Source organism: Quercus suber, unplaced genomic scaffold (assembly GCF_002906115.3).
Source record: "Quercus suber isolate HL8 unplaced genomic scaffold, Cork oak 2.0 scaffold_46, whole genome shotgun sequence".
Classification (NCBI taxonomy): domain Eukaryota; kingdom Viridiplantae; phylum Streptophyta; class Magnoliopsida; order Fagales; family Fagaceae; genus Quercus; species Quercus suber.
Window position 1 is genome coordinate 1,452,557 of NW_027069511.1, and position 23,220 is coordinate 1,475,776.

Genomic DNA, 23,220 nt, shown 5'->3' on the forward strand with positions numbered 1-23,220 from the left:
TCCTTTTATTAAGTTCTTGTGTCATTGTTTCCCACATAGGGTCCTTAAAAACACAATTCTCCATGTTACCCTTAATTTGTTCCTCTACCATAATCTTTATAAATATGTGTACTACATCGGGAGGCCCCTTTTTGTCTTCCACATCTTGGGATTCATGTGCCATCTAATTCAAATATTTCACATGGTAAGATGAACACACTTTGTATTGACAGGTAAATAAATGAACAAGGAATATTAATGTGTTACCGTGACCAAGGAATGTTACTTTGTAAATAAATGAACAAGGAATATTAAAGATAACACCATACATAAATATACTTCAGTTCATAGCTAAACTTGTACATTATGACCATGTAACATACAAAAAGTCAAAAGACCTTGGCATTGTTTTACTACAAAAGTGGTCACTAATAGTCATAAGGGAGTGCATGTGAAACTGTACGCTAACAACATCATAGTAGCTTACAAATCATAGTGGGAACAAAATAAGTTAGCATAAAAACAATGTTACCTATGCACTACAATGTTTTAGATTTCACCAATCGCCTCTTACTAAGACGGACTAGCCCCTTCATCCGGACCAGCCCCCTTATCAGACCCACCACTAGCCACCCACACCTTAGCCCATAACGAACACCGTTGGCCCAACAATACTCCTTTCGGAAATGCATGAACCAACGCATAACCTGCCTCTTGCGGAAATCCTTCCCAGTCTGAGCGTTGAGAGTGTTTGTGATCACATCCCACAATGGCTCACGACAAAATTACCCAACATCCATTGGCCGAAGACAATGTCACAAAGTTCATTGACATAGTCATCACCCCACCTCCTTAAATCACCAGTCATCTAACAACAACCTTTGATAATGTAACAATCACATATAAACAAGAAACATTTCCATGTTTTCTTAAAAAATGATAATTAAACAAACTAAATCTAAGATTTTTAAATGCCTCATAGATATTTCTCCTTCTGAGAAAAAATAGAGATTTACTATATAATAGCAATCCCATTGATTGACTCATCATGAGTTCAGCAAAAATTACCAACCTACTGTCTAAAGTGAGAAATGTGCATTACATCAATATCATTACCAAATAAAAGACATCAATCATATCTATTAATTTTTGTCCACTAATGTTTGACTCATAAATGTGTCACAGAATCAAAGAAAATAATGTTATTACATAACACTTGGTTTGTGTGAGTTACTAGAATGCAGCAAAACTGCATTTAAGGAAATTGAGCACTACAACATGCATCATATGACTCTTGGTTCTAAATCATACCGTAAATAGAATTACACCTATTGCTTTGCATTCATTATACTTAAAGCAATTTGTCCTTCATCAATCACATTAAATGTTTCAACTTAATTACAAGGCTTTTTCAATGACTTCCAAGAGCTTTCATTTAAGTAACACATTCTCAGAACTTGCTCCCATTATTCACAATACCATGGCTGTAACAGAGGAACAAACCCAAAAACTTCTAAAATAAAAAAAAAAAATAAAAACATAAAAAGAGGCATAAAAACTATACTTAAGTAGAGAGTAAAAAAAGAGGCATAAATAAAAGCATTCACAGCCATTCCTCAAGGTCTCAGTAAATAGAACTTACAAAAAATGGAGGAACATGGAAAAAAACAAAAAATATTAAAATAAAATCCAACAGATGGAGGGGCTGAATATGGGTCTCACCAGAAACAAAATCGGTTCACGGAGCTGTGCTGAAGGTACTGATCAGCGAAGAGATGCGCTTCAGTTGTTGCTGTGTTGTGGGTTTGGAGAAGGAAAATGGAAGTGATGAATGAGAATTAGTGAAATGCTGAAGTGCTAGGTAGTTGGGAAAGTAAACACAAAAGTACCATTGGGAGCTCAGTGGGTCTGCTACATCTGAACTGATGTAATGTAACACTGCTATGGGACCCAAAACTTGATGAAAATTATGTCTATTGCCACAAAGTTAACATAACTCAAAACTTGAAAAAACAGAAAACAACCCTCCAGAGTTTCTGAGTTTGATAACTCAAAACCCAAATATCTCAATTTTGTTAACTGAGTTAACATTTGAAAAAATAAGCCAAACAGACATTATACATATGGGGCCCACGATTTTTGGGTTATGAGTTAACAAAACTCAGTTTTGTTAATTGAGTTTGGCAAAATCCAAACAACACCTTATGTTTCCAATTTCGCCGTTTTGTTACTGGAGTTTACTTCATATGAAAGTGTATATTAGTTTCTTTGTTTTATTTATTTTTAGGTAGTAGATAGATAACAATCTTTTTTTTTTTTTTGGGGAGAAAAAGGTAAGCCCTTATAATTAAGATAAATCAGTTTGGAATACACTTTCCAAATTGAAGGGTAGTTCTTCTACCCAAACATCTAAATCAACAGATAAAACTGCTCCTCTAGCGAGGGCGTGGGTTAACTTGTTCCCACCCCGACGCACATGAATAAACCTACAAAAATGAAACTTGCTAGCTTGATGACGTGTTTCCTCAACTATATTCCCATACAATGTGTTGTAGCAGACCTTAGAGTTCAAAGCCAAAACCATCCTAAGACAATCACCTTCCATCACCACCTTAGAGAGACTTAGTTAATGTGCAAAAAGAGTAGCTTGTTGTGCTGCCATGGCTTCTGCCATTTCCACCGAAAAAGGGAGAGAAATCCACTGAGATAACGCTGTAATGATCTCACCTTCTGAATCTCGTATCGCCACTCCAATGCCTGCACAACCAACATTCTCAAACAAGGCAGCATCAAAGTTCACCTTAAACACACCTTCAAGAGGACGAGACCATTGCACCTGAGCACAAGGACCTCTCGGCACAGCACCAGGTTTGCAAAGCTCCAAATATTCTCGAACCAACATGTCAGCCCTCTCACCCACTTCCTGCAACGGCTAAGTGGATTGATTCTCCCTCAATCTGTTTCGACTGTGCCACAAACACTAGGAAATGGTCGAGAACAGTGCTACCTGGAACTCCGAAGCATTAACTAAGACTTCCTCCAATAGTTCAAAAAAACTCCTATACTTTCTCCTAAAAGGCCGAACAAAATTGATGTTTGATCTCCACACAGCCTGGGCATGCTCATATAGCCACAAGCAATGGATTAGAGATTCCGAATGCTCATTGCATGTAGAACAGGAAGCTTCCACAGGTACATGACAATGTCGAAGGTTTTGCTTGGTAGGTAAAGAATCATTGGCAGCCCTCCAAATGAAGTGCTTGATCAGATTCGGAGTTTTGATCTTCCATATCTCCTTCCAAACCTTACTCTACCCATCCAATGAAGAGGACCCTAGATTAACCCTCCATGCATTAGACTCCAACAAACGGTAAGCGCTCCGCACACTATAATCCCTAGTAGGAGTAAGAGGCTAAGTCAACAAATCCACGACGAGCTCCTCACATATTGGAATTCTGCAAATCAAGTCAGCCTCCCATGGTAGAAAAAGTTGTTTCACTAAACCCGGATCCCACACCCTTCTACCTGCCAAAAACAGATTCTTCACAAAAATGACATCAGTATCAATTCTTGGAGAGACAACCTTACTGTTTGAAAGCTCTAGCAACCATTGATGCTCCCATATTTTGATGGATTCTCCATTCCCCACTCTCCACACCGCACCTTTGTTGATGACATCCTTCGCCTGTAAAATACTCTTCCAAGCAAAAGAACATCTTGGGGGAACCGGCACTTCCAAGATGCTACTATTAGGGAAATATTTTTCTCTAAAAACCTTATACAATAGAGAATCTTTATGATGTAATAACCACCAAACCTATTTTGCAAGAAGAGCATTATTAAAATTATGAATATCTCTAAAACTCATTCCACCCACTGACTTAGATGAACAAAGAGAACTCCACTTCACCTAATGGATTTTTTTTGTCTCCCCTTGCCCCCACCAAAACTTCTGAATCATTGCTTCAATATCTTTACATAGACCAACAGGTAATTTGAACACACTCATTGAATAGGTAGGTACAAATTGAACTATTGCCTTTATCATAACTTCTTTTCTAGCCTGAGACAAAAGTTTCTTTTTCCACCCTTGCATTTTTGCCCAAATCCGCTCCTTGATTTGCATAAAGCAAGCTTTTTTTCCCTCTACCGACAAAAGAAGGCAGCCCCAAATACTTCTCATAATGCTAAATGGCAGGGACATGCAAGGACAACTTTATTTCCTCTATGGTATGCGCATCCGTATTCTTACTAAAAAAGAGAGTAGTTTTACTCTTGTTTATCATTTGTCCTGAAGCTTCTTCATAGAAACCCAATAATTCTTGAATTTTTTTCACATTCAGTCAATGATGCTCTGCAAAACAAAAGACAATCATCTGCAAAAAAAAATAGATGGGTGAGTTTTGGACCACTCCTACAAATAGAGAACCCATGAATTTCTTCTTTTGAGGCTGCCTCTTTCAGGGTTGCATTTAAACCTTCAGCACAAAAAAGAAATAGATAGGGTGAGAGAGGATCTCCTTACCTCAAACCCCTTAAAGGCCTAAATAGACCCTTTGGCTCTCTGTTAACAAGAATAGAATAGGACACTGACGTAATACACTCCATTAACAAGGCCACCCAATCCTCATGGAAACACAATTTTAGAAGGATCTGTTCCAAAAAAGCCCTCTCCACCCGATCATATGCCGCTCCACCCAATTATATGCTTTGCTCATATCCAGCTTAAGAGTCATGTAACCCTACTTACCTTTGCAATTATTCTTCATATGATGCAAAGATTCAAAAACAATAAAAATATTATCCGTGATAAGCCTATTTGCAACAAAGGCGCTTTGAATTTTTGATACAATAGAATCTAGTAAAGGTTTAAGGCGGTTAGCAATAACCTTATTAACAATCTTATAAACCACATTACATAAGCTAATGGGCCTAAAATTAGACACCCTTTCTAGATTTTGGACTTTAGGAATTAAAGTGATAAAAGTATGGTTAATAGCTTTCAGGATGGATCTAGAATTTAAACATGAAAGAACAGCCTGAGAGACATCCATATCTATATTAGTCCAATAAGTTTGATAGAAGAAGGGAGGCATCCCATCCAGTCCCGGGGCCTTTAACGGAGCCATATCCTTAATAGCACATTCCACCTCTTCCACATTAAAGGGCCTAGCCAAGGCAGCCCTCATATCTTCAGTCACCACTGGTTGAACCCCTTCCAAAATCCTTTCAAGATTGCGAGGATTGGAAGTCATAAACAAGTTAGCATAATACTCAATCAACAAACCCAAAATTACCTCCTCATTTTCCTGCCAAGTTCCATTCTCATCACGCAACCCCTTTATAAAGTTCCTTCGCTTTTGTTGGGTTGAGAGACCATGAAAAAGTTTAGTATTCTAATCATCACTTTGTAACCATTGAACTCAAGACCGTTGGTGCCACATTCTCTCCTCTTGTGCACATAATTCATTAAGCTCCTTCAAATGAATCACCACCTCAACATCCCCAGACCTAACCGAATCTGCTTCAGCCCTCCAAAGCCAATCCTTTAAGGTTTTTATTTTTTTTTAGCACACTACCAAAGTGGTCACGGTTCCACACCGTAAGCAACTTCTTGCATTTTTTTTAGCTTTTTTGAAACCACGTGCATGGGAGTACCCTCTTGGTCAAAAGCCCAAGCTCTTGAGATAATACCATTACATTCCGAATTAGTTAACCACATAGCTTCGAAACGGAAAGGCTTTCGTCTCCACCTTTGGTGCTCCCCAATCAGATTCAAAGGTAATAGAATTGGGCAATGATCTGAAGTGAAACTATTCAAGTGCCTAATCCTTCCTATAGGGAACCGAGCAAGCCACTCCTAGTTGGCTACCCCTCGATCCAACCTTTCCTAGATCAACTCACCTCTACGATGCCCATGCCAAGTATAATCTAGACCAGAGTAACCTAAGTCAACAAACCCACAAAGATCAAGTACATCCCTAAAGGCCTGCATGGGATAATGAGCGCGTGGTGCACCGCCTTGTTTATCTTCCACTTGTAATAACTCATTAAAATCCCCAAAAAAACACCATAGAAGTTGTGGCTTTGACCCCAACATACGCAGCATATTCCACCCTTTGTTTCTAATACTCGTCTCTGGTTCTCCATAAAAACCTGTTAACCTCCATGCATCCTCTACACCCCCCTTAATAATTGCATCTATATGATAGGAAGAGAAGCTATCCACCCAAACATCACTACTATTTTTCCACATCAATGCCAACCCACCACCCCTACCTTCATTAGTCACAGTAAACAATCCATCAAAATTCAATTTCAATTTTATGTGCTCCATATGTTCCTTGGTGGACCATGTTTCAGACAGAAACACAATCCCAGGATCTTTTGCTTGGATAATTTCCCTAAGCTCATCTACTGCACGGCGGTTTCCAAGCCCCCGACAGTTAGGCTATATAATTTAGAAGTAACTTCAGATTAAATCTCATTATTTTCAGAAATTTCAAATTAAACTCTTTACTTTTAAAAATATTTCAATTTAAACCATAAACAAATTTACAATGATGTCGTTAACACAAAATCTTAAAAACAAAACCACGTCATATGATTATTCTAATATATATGTCCATCATATATAAATATAATTTCATTCCAAGTCATTCAATTTTGTTTTCTTTTTCTTCTCAATTTTTTTTTTTTTTTTTTTGGGTTTCTTTTAAAGCATTTTTCTATTATGCTTGAAGCCATTATATTGAAACATTTTCTAATATTCATTCAATGACGTTTGATTTGTATTTCAAGATAGCCAAATATTTCAAATGAAAAGATAAAAATTAAAAACCATGGAAGACTTTGGAGTGTGGACAATAGTCTGAAATTAGTGGCAAACTAGTTTAGGCCCATGATATTTTCTTTAGACCCGTGACAGGTTCTTAGTAAATACTTGGACCAATTTTGATAAGAGGGTGAGGAATAAGAGAAAAAAAAAATGACAATTCTTGTCACATCTGAATACGATTATGAGCACATTTTCAAAGAAAATGAATTAATTCAGAAGGAGCTCCAAAATAAAGTCCATAATTTTTTAGAGGAGGAATATGTGGGGTTGGGATTTGGGAGATAGAAATTTGTAGGTAGATTATAGAATTGAAGATACTTGAAATCAAATTCCAAATACGAGTATCATGAGTTTGGGCAAAATATACAAAATCGGTACAGTCAATGAACTGGTTTTGACTCCAATTTTCAATTTAACCCAGTTTTTGACCAGTTTTATACCGATTTGAGGGTATTTTACCAAACCAAACTGATGCCCGATTCTCAATTGAACTGGTTGAATAGGACAATCCAGTTTGATTTTTTAAAACAATGATTGAGGTGGCATAAATGAGATCAATAGTGAATTCTTGTAACTTAAAAGATAGTGAGTGAAGATTTTCACATGTGGCCAGTTGGGATCGAGTTTACCAAAGTGAGGAGTAGTTTTGTGTTTACAATGGCCCATAAAAAAACAAAAGAAGAAGTCCAATGGGTAGCCAAAAATCCATCCAGAAAGAGAAAGAAGTTTAGAGGAGAATCGATGAGCCATTTTTTAATAATATATATATATATATATTTTTTAAATTACACTTTTTTACTTTAAACTATATAATATATATATATATATTTTTTAAATACTCATTTTACATTTTGTTTTCTAAACTATTGAAATGCACAATTAATCTCTTAAAGTTATAAATTTGTAACACTTAACTCTCTTTCATTTATTTTATGTTTAAATCTAACGAAATTTAACATTAAAAGACTAATTAACCCCTCCCTCCAAAATAGAGGGTAGAGAGTATATTGGTTTTTTACATTAGATTTAACTAAGAAAATAATGCTAGAGAGTATATTCTACCCCACCAAAGATTCAATAGCCGAGAGATTTGGGCCTGACCCAGCCTTATCCATTCGCAAGTAGATCAAATTACTTGTTACTGCTTACTATTACTGGATTCAAAAGATTAATGTATCAAGTCTGAATAACCCACTAATAAAATTTTAATGCGATTTCACCTAGAGATTATATCAATAATATGCGCACAAGATTATTTGAGATGATTTGTAAAATTGCACCAATCCACCCTGGACAAATTACAAGGCTACAACTCGATTGCTTATTTGAAGCCTGACCTCGAAGAAGTAAAATTAATAGTCCTTTACGGCCATATCCAATTTACTTGGTCCATAGCCAAACATATTTAAAGTCACAAAATCGTCTAATTATTATTAAAAAAAAAAAAAAGTTATTAATTCTCACATGCTTCTCATTTATAAATCATTCATACACATTTTCCATTTCACATTTTAATTATGGACATAAACAAAAAATATATATGGATATCGCATGTGAAATTATGGACATTATGTGTACGGAGTGTACATCAATAAATGTGAGAAAAAAAAATACCAAATAAGAAATAGCTATAGTTATACGATCAAATTTACCTCAATATATATAGCTCATAACCCCGATAAACTACAAATGATAAGGAAGGAGGAGAAAAAAATCATTGCATAGGGACAGCAAGTAATTCAGCCTAGGTACAATAGAAAAGTATGCACGTTTTGTAGACAAAGCTAGTAATTCAATCAGACCTAGTCAAATTAGAGAAGCATCCATGCAAGTTCTATCAGAAATTTATCTTATTGTTGAACGGGTAAATGTAACATCCCCTTTCCTACTTTGTGAGGTAACCCAAAGTCATGTTTGTTGCCATACAGGAGGGAGAAGACAATAACAAACATGCATTAAAGGTTGGATTACCTTCTAATCCTTATTTATTAAAAGTGAGAGACATTAAGGAACTGTACATAAATAAATTAAATAAGCTCCTAAAATAAATTAAATAAGCTCCTAAAGCATATCTTTCCTTTAGGTTTCTTTGATAGCAAGAATCAAATCAATCTGATGATAATCCATCAAAAAAATCAGTCTGATCAGCTTTAAATAATAATAAAAATAAAAATAATCAGCATGCTCTGATCAGTCTTCAGAAAATGAAATCCCACCATTTGTGAAGCTTTGACCGCAATGGAAAGCAGTTACTGAAAACTTCTAAAACAATTGGAGTTTTTCTCCAGGCCTAGGGCTTCCTAGACACCAGCAGAACTAGAGTCTATTTTATCATGATCCTTAAGTTATTGTACTCACAAGTTTACCCTTAAATGAGAATTTCCATCTCTGCTTAAAAAAAAAAAAAAAAAACGCTCATTTAAAACATTATGTGACAACTGACAAGGCACACTGACACACATTAAGCCTCAAATGATATTGCAAGTAGAGCTAAACATATGTAAACTAGTAAGAGCATTATAATTCCAAGGATACACACGTTTAGAGGAAAAGAAATTCCATTGGTAAACCAATGTCGGAAAATAATATTAAATAATAATCATCCCGACTAAAGGGATGAACTGTGAACTTAGACCGCTTTTGGGGAAAAAGGCTTTACAAAGGGAAAAAAAAAAAAAACTAAAGTGCCAAGTCCGATAGGAAACAATGCAGCTTGCTATAATAGCCTCCATTTGCTATGTAAGCATAAAATTTAGATATAATGCCTATACTATAAAGTAAATTACTACATGCTCCTCTTCGAATCTATAGCGCATTTAGCTTCTTCCTGCTTCTTCCATTTCACCAAGGTGTTGAGGAATTTCATGACCTGCATATATTATGATGGGTTTGTTATATATTGAACAGTTCTAAAATTATATGCAAGTATGTACAGAAGGCTAAATTATGTTCAAGATGTTATAGATATGTGTAAATCAAAGTTTTAAACCTCTTCTGGGTTCCTGAGAGAGTAGAATGCACTGGTTTCTTTTGGGACAGGAGATACCAATATTCCATAACCTCGATTATCCCCCTGCAACACCTGTTGAAATACAAGAATTTATTGTTAATTGGCTGCTTATGTGAAAATTACAATCTCCAATGGAATTCAGTCACAGTAGGATTACCTTGAATGCATCTTCATCAGTTCTATCATCTCCTATATAGATTGGAAGCACATCATTCTTATCACTAAGCCCTGCAACAATAAGATAATGACACAACCAACTATTAGAAAACCAACGTTAGTTCTTATTGCTTATAATCAGAAATAGAGAGTGGAGTCAATACCAAGAGATTCAAGTAGAAATTCAACTGCTTTTCCCTTGTCCCAATCAATCACAGGACGGACTTCTAAAACCTAACAAAGGGAAAAACCAAGTAATTCTATGTCAACATGAACCTAAATTGTTAACAGATTAACAAAATCATTGTAAAATAACTCTTACATACAAGCATAGAAAACTGCAAGAGGGAATATAAAACGTGTCAAGATGCAGGCAAGATAATAAATACCTTCCGCCCGTGAGTTAATCGCAAACGAGGGTAGCCCTTTAGAATATCATGAACACATTGTGCAACAACAGGCCAATTCTGAAATCAGAAAATAATAGAAACATCTTTAAAATTGTAAGCGAAATTATAGTTGTGCAGAAATGATCTATTTGATCAACTATAAAAAAAAATTGGTAACAAGGCAACAAAATTAATCCGTCACCTTCTCATCTACATTACGGTAATGTACAGAGACACAAAACTTGTGATTCTCAACTTTTGCGCCTTTGATCTCTTTAGTATTCTCAACGAGGGTTCTAAAAACCTGCAAGAACAATAAAGAATTAGAAGATATGCCTATACACTACCCTAAATTGATATTCACAATAAAAAGGACTATGCACCTCATCAATCAAAGGTAAAAATTCCCTAGCAGGCTGGAAAAGATTCAGCTCCTTACCCTACACCAAATCCAAAATAGTTAGAAAAGTATTTATATAATTAGTATAGCATAAGAGATTCAGCAGAAAATATCCCAAAAAATCCAATTCTACAATCACTTTATTAATAGAAAGGGTGGCTGTAAAAGATTTTGTCACCGCTTACCTGTTGATCATTAGATTCAACACAATTGGGATCATCAGACACCGTGTGACTGAGAGGACCCATAATGTCCATTCCATGACTACCAGCGTAATAGAGTTCTGTTAGTCCTACCAAATCATAAACCTGAAAAAAATGCAGATGTAGTGGATCAGACACTGAGGGTGTCCAGAGGATATGTAAATAGATGGATAAAACAAAAAATCCTTCAATAAGAGAACACTTAGCTACCTTATCACGGCTTCTTCCACTGATGATCGCTGTTGGAAAATACTTTGCAACATTTCTCACAGCAGAACGCATCTGACAACAATTTGTTTGAATTCATAAAACTGAAGACCAGTAAGGGAAATAAAGGAAAGGGCTATCTAGACATAAAACACATAAATATGACGCCCTCTTACATCATCAGACATAAGGGCGCGATCAGGGTCATCAACTATTGGAGAAAGAGTACCATCATAATCCAAAAACATTGCTATCTTCTTGTTCTTTGCATAATTAGTAATTTGCTCAAAAAAGTTGAGTGCTGATGGATACTTCAGCTGCACCATCACAAAGAAACAGGAATGAAAATGAAGTATTAGAATCAATAGCAAAACAAGAACGTTAATCTACTTAATTTTTTTAAGTAAACCACTAATAAATTAAACAAAAGAAACAAGCATATACCATCCAGGAGAAATAAGCAATATCAGTATCATCTGAAGCAACCTCAACATTGAAATCCTTAATTAGCTTCTTCTGAGGGGGTGAAGAGGATTTCATGGCATCCAGCCAACCATTAGATCGAACATCATCAAACTTGCCAGGCTTTTTTCTTGGAATCATTATAAACGTACTCGAGTGCTGCAGCAAACTAGATTTCATGCCTAGTCTTGACTTCTTTATGGGTGCAGGATCAGTTAAAACAGGAGAAACTTGATTCGTTTTCAAGTCCATTGGATCCAGATTACTTGGAAAGTAGTTATAGAAGGAATTTATCTAATTCTTTGATATGAACTGCCAGTCAGTCAATATGCAGAATCAGGTTCCTTATCCAGATTTGTTTACCCAACCCTTTTGTCTATGAAAAACCACCTCTTCAATGTTTTCTTGTCACTGCTGCTGGGCGCGCAGTCCATCAAGCACACGATTCCTGGAAACTATTGAAGACATCAAAGCATTATATCAAAGGCTGAAATTGTTCACACAGAATAAAAAAGTCTCTTGAATTAAATAGAGTAAATGTCCAACTAATAAGTATACCTTCTCATTTCCAAAGCTACACTGCATTTATAGCAGGTAACTGCACATCATTTGCACAAAGTTCTTTGGGAAAGAACTGATTTCTGCCTTCCAATACCAGAAAACTGTACCTAATTTCTGCATGGAGAATTATCCAAATGAGTCTACTGATTTAGAGTAAGAAAAATTAATTAAAACTGTTGAGATATCCAGACAACAATGTCTAATAAAAAAATAAAATAGTGTTACAAGTGCAGTAGAGATACCCAACGACACTTCATAAAAGACTGAAGGTAGAATTTCTATACTAATGTTCTTGGAAATGAAACGGTTCGACAATTGAGGTGGTATATAAAAAAGTCCAAGAACAAGAAAATTATGATAGAAAAATGGGGGGGCCAATTACAGAAAAAGAGTTCTAAGTAAAAGCATTGCATGATATGTGACATTCTAAGGGATGAAAAAGCAAACTCATAATGAAAAAGTCAAGCAATTCCTCAAAACAATTATACCAACCAAGTTTAGCCAGTTCAATCGGACAATACACTGAAGCATTTGAAAAGATACAAATCAAGAAGGACAAATGAATTATTGACTTCGTCTCATACACTTAATCATGTCCATGCTATATAGCTTGGGACACCTACTACCTAGATTTTAGGTGCAAGTGAATTGTGATAGATCCCACAAGAACCACTTTAGTTTTCAGTCAAGAAAGTTGCCAATCTTTCAAGTTTGAACGGTTCAATTGCCTTCAACAGATTTGTTAAAATTGTCTAGTAGAACAAAATTTCTTCTGCATGTTTCAATTCGAATAGTTTTTTTTATTTACTCTGAAATGGATAGCGATCCTATTAATAATCTGCAAGGAAAAAGACTACTACCTGTCCTGTCTTGTTAATGTATATTTATGTTAAATGGACACTTTGACCAAATCTTATTTAGAGAGAATAATAAAAGTCGGATCTACAGAGACAGATTTCCTCCAAAGGCTCACAGTGAAGACATGATAATAATTCTCCATGAAATGTATGGATGAAGACTTTGAAAAACCCAAAACACAGAAAAATGCATTCAGAACGATTTAATGAACCATAAACTTTATTCTTTTCCAGGAAAAAGATTAAGAAACGAAACCATAGAGACATATATTTTAGGAGCAAAATTATCATATTAAGAACTCCCAGGATATCACTCATCACCATAAATATTTCATATTCTTTGCCTTAATAGAAACAATCCGTGTACATGATGTTTCCATGTTAATGGGATGTGAGATACATATAATATACCAAGAATCATACAATCAAGTTTATAAAAATATATATAAAATCAAGCCACGTAATATACAACCCATTCAACATAAATTCATAAGAAATCATGCAACCATAATAAATATTATCTCCAACTATCACATAACCCAGATCCAAAGAGCTAGCCATTTTTTATTTGTGTTGCTTCATTTTGTGGAGGTATCTTTTACATTTTAAAGATGTAAATGAAAATTGAATTGCTAAACTCACCATCTTGTCTAGGAGCCGTGTTCTTAAATAATGCATATACATGCATCATCACATATCTGTGTATATATTTTATGATGCAAAGTGTGGGCCTACATGGGCTCAAATTGGAGCAAAAGTAGCTTTCACTTGTAGATCTAGTAGGTCAGTTTCAAATTCGTAAAAGAAAAAAAAAAAAAAAAAAAAAATATCTCATAGTCTCTACTACCAAGTCAATGCTTAAAGAAACTTCTAGGCACGACCATAAAGGACGCCATTGAAAATTTACACCTAAAAACAACACCTATTCAGCTATTCTTTCCCATTCTAAGGTCATGGGCTATTGGTTAAAAAAATTTCCTTTTGAGGGTAACACTTACATGTTACATCTAAGGGAAATTGATTAGGACGCGTTGCCGAAATTTTCAGAATATATTTCCCTAGTTCACAGCAACCGACAGAACAGAAATTTGTACTAAAGTAAAGAAAAGAAAATAAACAAATTGGCTGTCAAATCATTTGCTTTTCTTTATTATACATTTCATACAGCTCCACACCTACATGTTATTAAAAAAATAAATGGACCAAACAATTAATTCACCAAAAACATAGGTCAGACACCTTACAGTCCAAAACCAAAGTATGTAAAATCTTAACCATGAAAATGAAAAGGAAAAGCTTAAATTTTTATTTTTCTTTTTTTCAAAATAGAAAGAAAGAAAAAGGTTCGCTTTTTAAATCTACGTCTGGCTAAAGATCCAGAAAAACGCATATGAAAACATAAAATAACATTGAATTTTATGATATTAATCGCCAACAACGTTGCATTTGCGTTACAATCACATTGAAAAATAGCGGGAACAAACACCAAACATAACAGAAAGGTTAGGACTGTACCTGATTCACGAGGTAAAAAAATGCAACGGTCACTTGTTTTTGTTTTTTTTTTTTTTTTCTCTTGTTTCTTTTTTTCCTACGAACCAAACACGACCAGATCGAAAAAGAAAAACCTGAAACAAAACGAAAGACACGTCACGAAACCGACCGTTTCAAACGTTTGGGAAAACTAAGAATCCAGAACCCAGAGAAACCAAAAAAACCAATTGCGAGAAACAAAGTTGAAATATAAGGAAAAAAAACAGAAATTAATCACCTCCGAGAAAACGGAAAGGAGAAGAAGAAAACCCTAGAATGTTTCTCAATCAGAGAGAGAAAACAAATAAAACCAAAAGAAAAAAATAGATTAAAAAGGAGAAAATGTGATATTATGTGCGTTGTGTACCACAAAAAGGAAAGGAAGGATTTGAAGTGCGAGAAGTTTGGGTATTTATAGAGTTTGATGGGAAGCAAAAGACGTGCTTAACAAGGTAACACGGTTGTTGAATTGGGAAACACCGCCATTAATTTACCATTAAACCCACAGAATGGTCTAAATTTTTTAATTTCAGATTTTAAAATGTATATAATATTTAAAAAGTAATAGTAAATATGGCAAAATCAATATCAACCGACTGTTTTTTTTTTTTTTTTTGGGTTTAACCGAATAAATAGTTTTGTACATGGTTTTTGTGGGGTCCTAGTTAGACTGACTTAAAAAGGTAACTGTGGACTGACACGTGTGGGATTTTTTTTTGCCTTTTTTTTTTTTGGGTACTTCTCTTAAACATATTAAGCGTGTACATAGTTCTATCTCCTGAAAATATGTTATTTTTATTTAGAGAAAAAAAGAAGAGCTGATTTGAAAATTATTTCCTTTTCTTTTTGGCTATGTTTGGTTGAACAGTAAAAAAATAAATAAATAAAAAAAGATGAGAGGATGAATAAATGGCGAGATAAAAGAGATTTGTGAGTATTTGAGAAGAATATAAAAGTAAAATGATAAAAATTACTTTATTTAGTTAAAAAGAAAAATGAGATAATTGAAAATATAACTTTATTATCATTCCTCAACTATATAAATTTTTTAATATTTTATAAAAAGAAGGAAAAAAACTATCGTTGAGTTTTAAAAAAACCAAAACATTTTTCTAATAGTTTATAAAAAATAAAAATAAAAACTAACGTTTGTGTTATAAAAAACCAAACAAAACACACCTACAATGGAGGGATTGAAAGGGTAAATGACTCTTTTCCATCTACCCTTCTCCTCTCCCATTTTCTCCTCAAATTGGGGAGATGAGATTCTAGTTGGCCTGAGGAAAAAAAAAAAAATCAACCAGGCCCCAACTAAACAACACTTCCTCCTAATTTCTCCTCCCCCTTATCTATCCTCCCCAAATCACCCCAATCAAACAAAGTGTAAGTGAGGACGGAATATTGGAACTTTAAATTCTAGGTAATATTATTGCATTTTGATAATGAAATATCACTTTTACATCTATGTACATATGTGGACTTTATATACATATATAATTTTTTGTGTTATTGAGTTTGATCATAAACATAACTTTTACATCTATGTACACACACACACAAATGTACATATGTGTAAAAAGTTATGTTTATGATCAACAACCTGCTCAATCCATTCAAATTCTTCGACCCACTTTGCCCCACATGGATATGGTATTGATTTCTAAGCGGGTTGGGTGAGTACAACTATAGAGTAAAGGGTTAAGTTGGGTAGTGGGTTGAGTTTTTTTAAAAGAAGAAAGTTTCTCTGCAACCTGGATTGCAGGAACTCTCTCCAACCTGTGATGTGTCTGCATCAGAGAGTGACACCTGTCCAACCCACTAAAGCTAAAATTCAAGAAGTAACTCCCGTTATTCATGCCTCTCTTTCTTTCCCTCTCACGTGTTCTCTCTTTCGCAACTAGTCTCTTCTCTATCTTCTCTCTCCTCCTTCAATTCTCCTTTGTCATCTCTCTCCTCTCACACCCTCTGTCATCTTTCTTTTCTCACACCTTGTAGGTGGAGAGCTCCGACACCATTGACAATGTCAAGGCCAAGATCCAATACAAGGAAGGCATTCCACCAATGGCTTGTGTGGTGATTTTCAGTGTGGTTGGGTGCCATGAGTGGGTGGATTGGTGCAGTAGGTGTTGTGGATCAGTGTCATGGTTGGCTGGGTGCTGTGGGTGGCTTGTGTTATGGGTTTTAGTGTGGCTGGGTCGATCGGTGCAGTGGATTGTTGGGTTCCGTGAGTGGCTTGAGTGGTGGTTTCGATGTGACTAGGTTGATCATTGTCGTGGGTCGCTTGTTGCCATGGTTGTGAGGTGGATTTTCAAAGTGGCTGGGTTTGTGCGGTAGTTTTGTCGTGGGTCACTTATGGAACTCAGTTCTGTAGCTTTGCCATGAGCATGGGGTGATTCATAAGGATTTGGAGTCTGAGAATTTCTTGTTTTATACCACGCATAAAAAATTAAAAATCTCAAATCTGTTAATGGAAAACAAACCTCAAAAAAGGTTGGGCAGTTGTCTGTCTTTGTCTTCGTCATAGAGATTACTGCGAACGAAATCATACATCTTCGTCATGGAGGTAACTGCGAAAAGAATCGTCTTTGTCTTTGTCATAGATATAACCCGCAAAAATAATTATCTTCATCACACAGGGATTGCCACAAAAAGAAGGCTTTGGAGGGGTGGTTCTCAGCGGCGACAGTGTGGGTGGGGGATGGGAACGGCAGAATGAGAGAGGTTTGGAAGGAGTAGCGCCAATAGAGAGAGAAGGGATTTGATCTATCTATTGTTTCCGATGGTAATGCTCCCTCGAAGTGTTCGACGAAATGCCTGAACCATGCTCTCTCTCACAACAACCACCTTTTGTTCTTGCTCTCGCCTCCTAGTCTCGCCAAACTCTCGGCCCCAGTCTCGTTCCTTGCCTTCCGTTGTCTTTGTTACCGATTCGAGAAGAAGAAGAAAGAGGAGGAAAATGGTACAGGCACATACACAGCTCGTGTCTTCGAGTTTCGTGGCGGCGAAGGAGAGCTGTGGTGGTGGTTTTTTGGGGTTTCAGAGGCCGCCTGGGTTCGTGAGGAAGTGTGTGAAGTGGGATAGTGAAGAGGGGAATTTGGCTTTGGAGGGTGAGATTTTGGAGAGAGAAAGGACAGAGTGTTTGTTCAGGTGATGATGGTGAGAAATTTTTTTTTTAATAAAAAAATATATGGAAAAGTGGTATAACGTTTGAGGTAACGGGAGTTACTTCTTGAATTTCAGCTTTAGTGGGTTGGACAGGTGTCACTCTCTGATGCAGACACATCACAGGTTGGAGAGAGTTCCTGCAATCCAGGTTGCAGAGAAACTTTCTTCTTTTTAAAATTACCAAGACCTACTGAACCCACCTATATATACATATCTTTTTAGTTTAAATTTAGTGTGCATTTGGGTTCCCTGCATTTGCATCTAGCTCCTGCGTTTGTGTTTTTTTTTTTTTTTTTTTGAATAATACCCAGCCAATGAACAGTAACTTTTTAATTATTATTTTATTGTTTTCAATTTTTATTTTTTTTTTTTTTTTTTTTGAATAATACCCAGCCAATGAACAGTAACTTTTTAATTATTATTTTATTGTTTTCAATTTTTAGTTTTTAGCAAAATAAGCTATATTCAAATGGACCCTTAATATCATTTTTTTTTTTGGGTGATAACTCTATAATTTAGACATGTTAATATGAAAAGTGAATTACACTTGTCCAACATATTTAAAAGTATACATAGTGAAATGGATATCGTACTCATAGATTTTTTATTTTTATTTTTTTTAATAGGAAAGTTAGAAAATACTAATTCCTTAAGGCATGTGTACTTTGATTTATGGAAAAGTGAGTCATTTCCTAAATTTCCTTTAAGGGTTTATAGGATTGATAAAAAAATACAACTTCTTAAATTTGTATGTAAATGGTAAAATTATTTCTAAAATTTAGTATACAACATTAATTAAAATTAACTCGCTCAATTTGTTGAGTCGAAATCACCTAAATTTTCAACCAAACTTGTTGTTTTTGAAGGTTGGTGGGTCAATGGAAATTTGGAATATTTCCCAACTTGCCATTGAAAAATTTCCCTTAACTCACCCTATCCAATCTTTATATATATATATATATATATATATGAAACAAATAATTACAGGGAATAACCTTTTCAAAGAATCATTAGGAGTGATCTTAAGATATTAATTGTCCATTTGGGAACAAGTTATTTAGTTTTATTGCTAAAAGTATGCTAAAATATACTCATGTTTATATTTTCAAAAAGTAAAAAAAGGAGAGATTTAAAAAAAACTGTACATAAAAACTAAAAACAAAAGGCTAAGTTTATAAGCTTTAGTCAAACAAACACTGAATAAAAACTATGATTTTTTTTTTCTTCTTTTTGAGACTTCATGAATCTTATGAGGTATTGAAAATCATTAGAACAAATTCTTAGGATAACCACTAAATTAGGGTCTGTTTGGTAAGAGATTTCTAAGTAATATTGTTTAAGTTTTATTGAAATATGTGTGAGTGATGATAAATTCATGTCATAAATTTGTGCAACGATCCATTAAACTTTACCCTAATATTATTATTATTATTATTATTATTTTTTGGGGTATCATGCATGTGAATCTTGTGCAACAAGCAGGGAGTATTGATAAAGGGAAGTGTGAAAAGGGTGTCACATGGAAAAATGGTTCTTTTTTGGGTAAAAGAGGTTTTTTCTTTTTTCTTTTTTTCTAAAAAAAAAAAGAGGTTTTTTTTTTCGTTTTTTATTTTTATTTTTAACAGCTGGAGCCACAAGAATCTCGTGGGAGAGAGGTCACGTGGCTCATGCCCACAATCCGTCAAATAGGCCTTTGTTATAGTTAATTAAGATAGTGTGCCTAAAAAAGGAGAGCCAAGCAGTAAAAGCTGAAAATGGTAAAAAAAAAAAAAAAAAAGTAGTACTATTATTATATATATATATATATATAAGGGTAGAGAGGAACGGCCGAGATTGATTTCGGTGCTATATATGGCCCACTTTGGGGTCCAGGTACGGTTGCTTGGTTTTTTCTCAGCTATCACGTTGGGATCTAATGTGCGGCCGGAGTCCGTGCTCAGTCTTCTAGAATAAAGGTTCAATACTATGGGCGCTATCAATTTCACTTAATTTATAAAAAAAAAATTTATCTTTCTTTTTTTTGAAAATTATAAAATATTTCTTGAAATCTATCATCTTATTTTCAAAATTAAAATTTTCATTCCAATATCATTAACAAATATAAATTTTAAAATTTTAAAAAAAATCAACAAATAAGATTTACATTAAAGTTGAATGCTAATCACATGGCATCTTTTTTTTTTTTTTTTTTTTTTTCAAATCTATTTAGACAGAAAACTAGAAATTAAATTTTTATTTACCTATATAATTATCGATAACCATCACTATTGCGGGTGAAATTACAAGTGTTTTGTGTTTGGAAGTATTTCTCAAAACCTTTGGGTTTGTGTTATGTATATATATGGGTAAGACTTAAATACAATACTTATGTGTTATTCTTTAAGTTCCTCTTTTAAAATTATGTCATGTGAATTTTTTTTCATATAATAGAAGTATATTTTTTAGTTAAATAGATATATGACTAAATTTTAAGAGAGAAATCTAAGGAACAGCACCTAAGGTACTGTACCTAAGTTTTATCCTATTTATATATATATATATATATATCTTATCTGTCTTTATGACTATGAAGCTCTATTCTCTTTGTTAGAAAATTCTAGTCACATAATTTTCTGACTTCCATTGTTAAATGCAACCATTATTTTTAAAGTTAGAAAAAAAAATCTGATATGACTTTTTATACTTTACATCATGAAACCGAAATTCATTTAGTCTATATTATTAAATGGAAGTTTGTTAAATACTTCTCTTTTTTATTTGTAAAATTAATATTTAACTAAGAACTACGTTTAAGTTGTAATTCATGAGATGGTCAACTCGACTTTTGTATTGAGTACTATATGTGCGTTTGACTACAATTTAAAAGCTAGCTTATTACTTAAAACATGAACCGTTTGTGGGTCCCATAAAAAGAGCTTTTGTTTTGCTTCATCTAGCTTAAAGTGCCCTGGTCCAAAAGTCATTTTTGGTCAAAAAGTTAAGTATTTTTGGGTAAAATATTATTTTTGTCCTTAAACTATCACAAAAGTTCGTTTTCCGTCCCTAAACTTTTAAAAGTTCTATTTTCGTCCTTAAACTATCACAAAAGTTCGTTTTTCGTCCCTAAACTTTCAAACGTTCTATTTTCGTCCCTAAACTTTTCCAAACGTATTGATTTTCGTCCCTCCCACATCAGCACTCTGTCAAGCCACGTCAGCACTCCGTCAGAACTTTTGAAAATTTAGGGACGAAAATAGAACTTTTGAAAGTTTAAGGACGAAAAAAGAACTTTTGTGATAGTTTAGGGACGAAAATAGAACTTTTGAAAGTTTAGGGACGAAAAACGAACTTTTATGATAGTTTAGGGACGAAAATGATATTTTACCCAAAAATTTTCTAGAATGGATGGCTAATATATACCATAAGGGCATATATTCGTAAAAACTTTTCTTTTTTTCTTATTGCAGGCTTTATATTACTTTTTTTTCAAATTTTTTACTACAATACTTTTAGCAAAAAAAATCAATCAACTTATTTTATTTAGTTCTAAATTTTTATTTGCAGTGCTTTTATAAAAAAGTCTTTAAGTAAAAAACTAAATAAGATATTCCCAACGAACACTATGATGTGGCGTTTGGTACGAGGAAATCCACATTACTCCTGACATCCAGATTCCTAGGAATGTGATTCACATTCCTAAGAATGTAATCACATTCCTAAGAATGTAGTTATTCCTATGTTTAGTTTATTCCCAGGAATCTTAAATGAATTATTTATTTTTTCCATTCTATCCTTAGATTTGAATGTGAACTTCCAAGTCATTTAAAAAAAATGGTTAAAATTGTCAATTTATAAAAAATACAATTTCCTTTAAGTTTGGGAATCTGGATTCCCACCTGTTTTAAAAGGAATCCACATTCCTATTGAGAGGAGTTTAAGGAGGGAATCCAGATTCCCTTGGCATCTGATTCCCTAGCATAATTTGCAACCAAATATGGGAATCTTTAAACACTCATAGGAATCCTAAAACATTACCCTGTACCAAACGCCACATAAATGGATCACTTGGTACTAAAATTAAAATTTTAAAAAAAAAACTGCATGAACAATTTGTTGTTATAGATGGTTAATAGAATAAGGTAAGTGTAAATCATATATTTAGGGAGAAAACTAGTGTATATTGAAAATAAAAGCACCAAAGTTGAAGTTATAATAAGCCTCACGAAGGTTTTTGTAATTCGCCTCCCTCCTTTTGTATTGTCGGTTATACACTTATACTATTATTATATACATAAAACAATGGGGTAAATTACGATTACTTCTCTTAAGATTTTCAGTTACTATATTCATCTCACTTTTAGTTTGGAATAAGATACACTTTTGCTCTAGTTTGGAATAAGACACTCACTTCTTTTCTAAAATGCAAATTATTTATACTGACCTCCCCTAATTGACTAAAAAAAATAATAAAAAAAATTGAATTTTCTATTTTATCATCCACTTAAATGATCATCCACACGCACTCTATTTGGAAATTCTATATTTATTAGAGTTTTTAAAGCATTTTTTTCAATCATCCAGGAAATGCCAGTGTAAATAGTTAGCATTTTAACGGAGAAGAATGTCATATTCCAAACTAGAGGAGAGGTTAGTGTGATAAGTAATAACAGAAAACCTTAGGAGCGGTCAATGTGATTTTTCCTCATAAAACAATAGTTTCTTTAACTATCTTTCTTTATTAAAAAAATTATCAGTAGTTTGATTTTCAATAATCTCTCATGATTCCAAGCATTCCTTTGTTTTGTTATAAATAGATCAAGTAAGGGAATCCACAACATGATTCTCATTCTGGGGGAATGTGCATCCCATCTCTTTTTTTCTTTTTTCTTTTTTTTTTTTTTTTTTTTGCCTTATCCTTAAAACATTTGTTAGTGAATCATTTTAGTAAAATTTTAATGTCATTTTTATGGAAAATAGAAAAAGCCGTCAAAACATAATTTTTTTTATAAAAATTTTTCTAAAATAATTTATTAACAAATACCCTTAGAATATCTGTTAATTTTTTTAATAAAGTACTTATGTTAGGGAATTTGTTAATTTTTTTTTTTCAATAAAGTACTACTTCTATCTATTCCACTCTTTTAATATTATGGTTATATTCATCTTCACTGATTTTTTTTTTTAATCTCATATTTAGAATTTTTTATTCTGTTAATGCCCTAATGGAGTAAATAAATAATTTTGATTGCATGATGTCCTGGTAAAACATAAAAAATTGAAATACTTATTTGTTTTGTATATGTTAATGTTAGGAGATTTGACTTAATCTCCGGCATCTAGATTCTTATGTACTTTTATTCCTGAAAAGCTGGATGTTGTGGATATTCTTCAAACCAAACCAAATGCTTTCCCTCAAAAAAATAAAAATAAAAAAGCCTAATCAAACCAAATGCTAGGATGTATAATGTACAGTAATTGGCA

General features: G+C 33.9%; 1 protein-coding gene across 3 annotated transcripts; it reads right to left on the reverse strand.

Moving 5' to 3' along the window:
- Nucleotides 1–9,357: 9,357 nt before the first annotated feature.
- Nucleotides 9,358–14,988, reverse strand: LOC112020343 (probable trehalose-phosphate phosphatase F). 3 transcript variants are annotated; one of them, XM_024052900.2, is made up of 14 exons: nucleotides 14,834–14,986; nucleotides 14,578–14,690; nucleotides 12,203–12,319; nucleotides 11,627–12,099; nucleotides 11,359–11,499; nucleotides 11,186–11,257; nucleotides 10,958–11,080; nucleotides 10,756–10,812; nucleotides 10,575–10,676; nucleotides 10,373–10,450; nucleotides 10,148–10,217; nucleotides 9,985–10,055; nucleotides 9,807–9,899; nucleotides 9,358–9,686 (listed from the first exon to the last, which is right to left on the reverse strand). In XM_024052900.2, exons 4-14 carry the CDS (start codon nucleotides 11,894–11,896, stop codon nucleotides 9,603–9,605), a joined length of 1,161 nt encoding a protein of 386 aa, XP_023908668.1. In that variant the 5' UTR covers nucleotides 11,897–12,099; nucleotides 12,203–12,319; nucleotides 14,578–14,690; nucleotides 14,834–14,986; the 3' UTR covers nucleotides 9,358–9,602. The 3 variants fall into 3 exon arrangements, with proteins under 3 accessions (XP_023908668.1, XP_065627679.1, XP_065627680.1); XM_065771607.1 differs by lacking the exons at nucleotides 14,578–14,690; nucleotides 14,834–14,986 and adding an exon at nucleotides 13,705–13,816; XM_065771608.1 differs by lacking the exon at nucleotides 9,358–9,686 and having other exon boundaries at nucleotides 9,801–9,899; nucleotides 14,834–14,988.
- Between the last annotated feature and the right edge of the window lie 8,232 nt (nucleotides 14,989–23,220).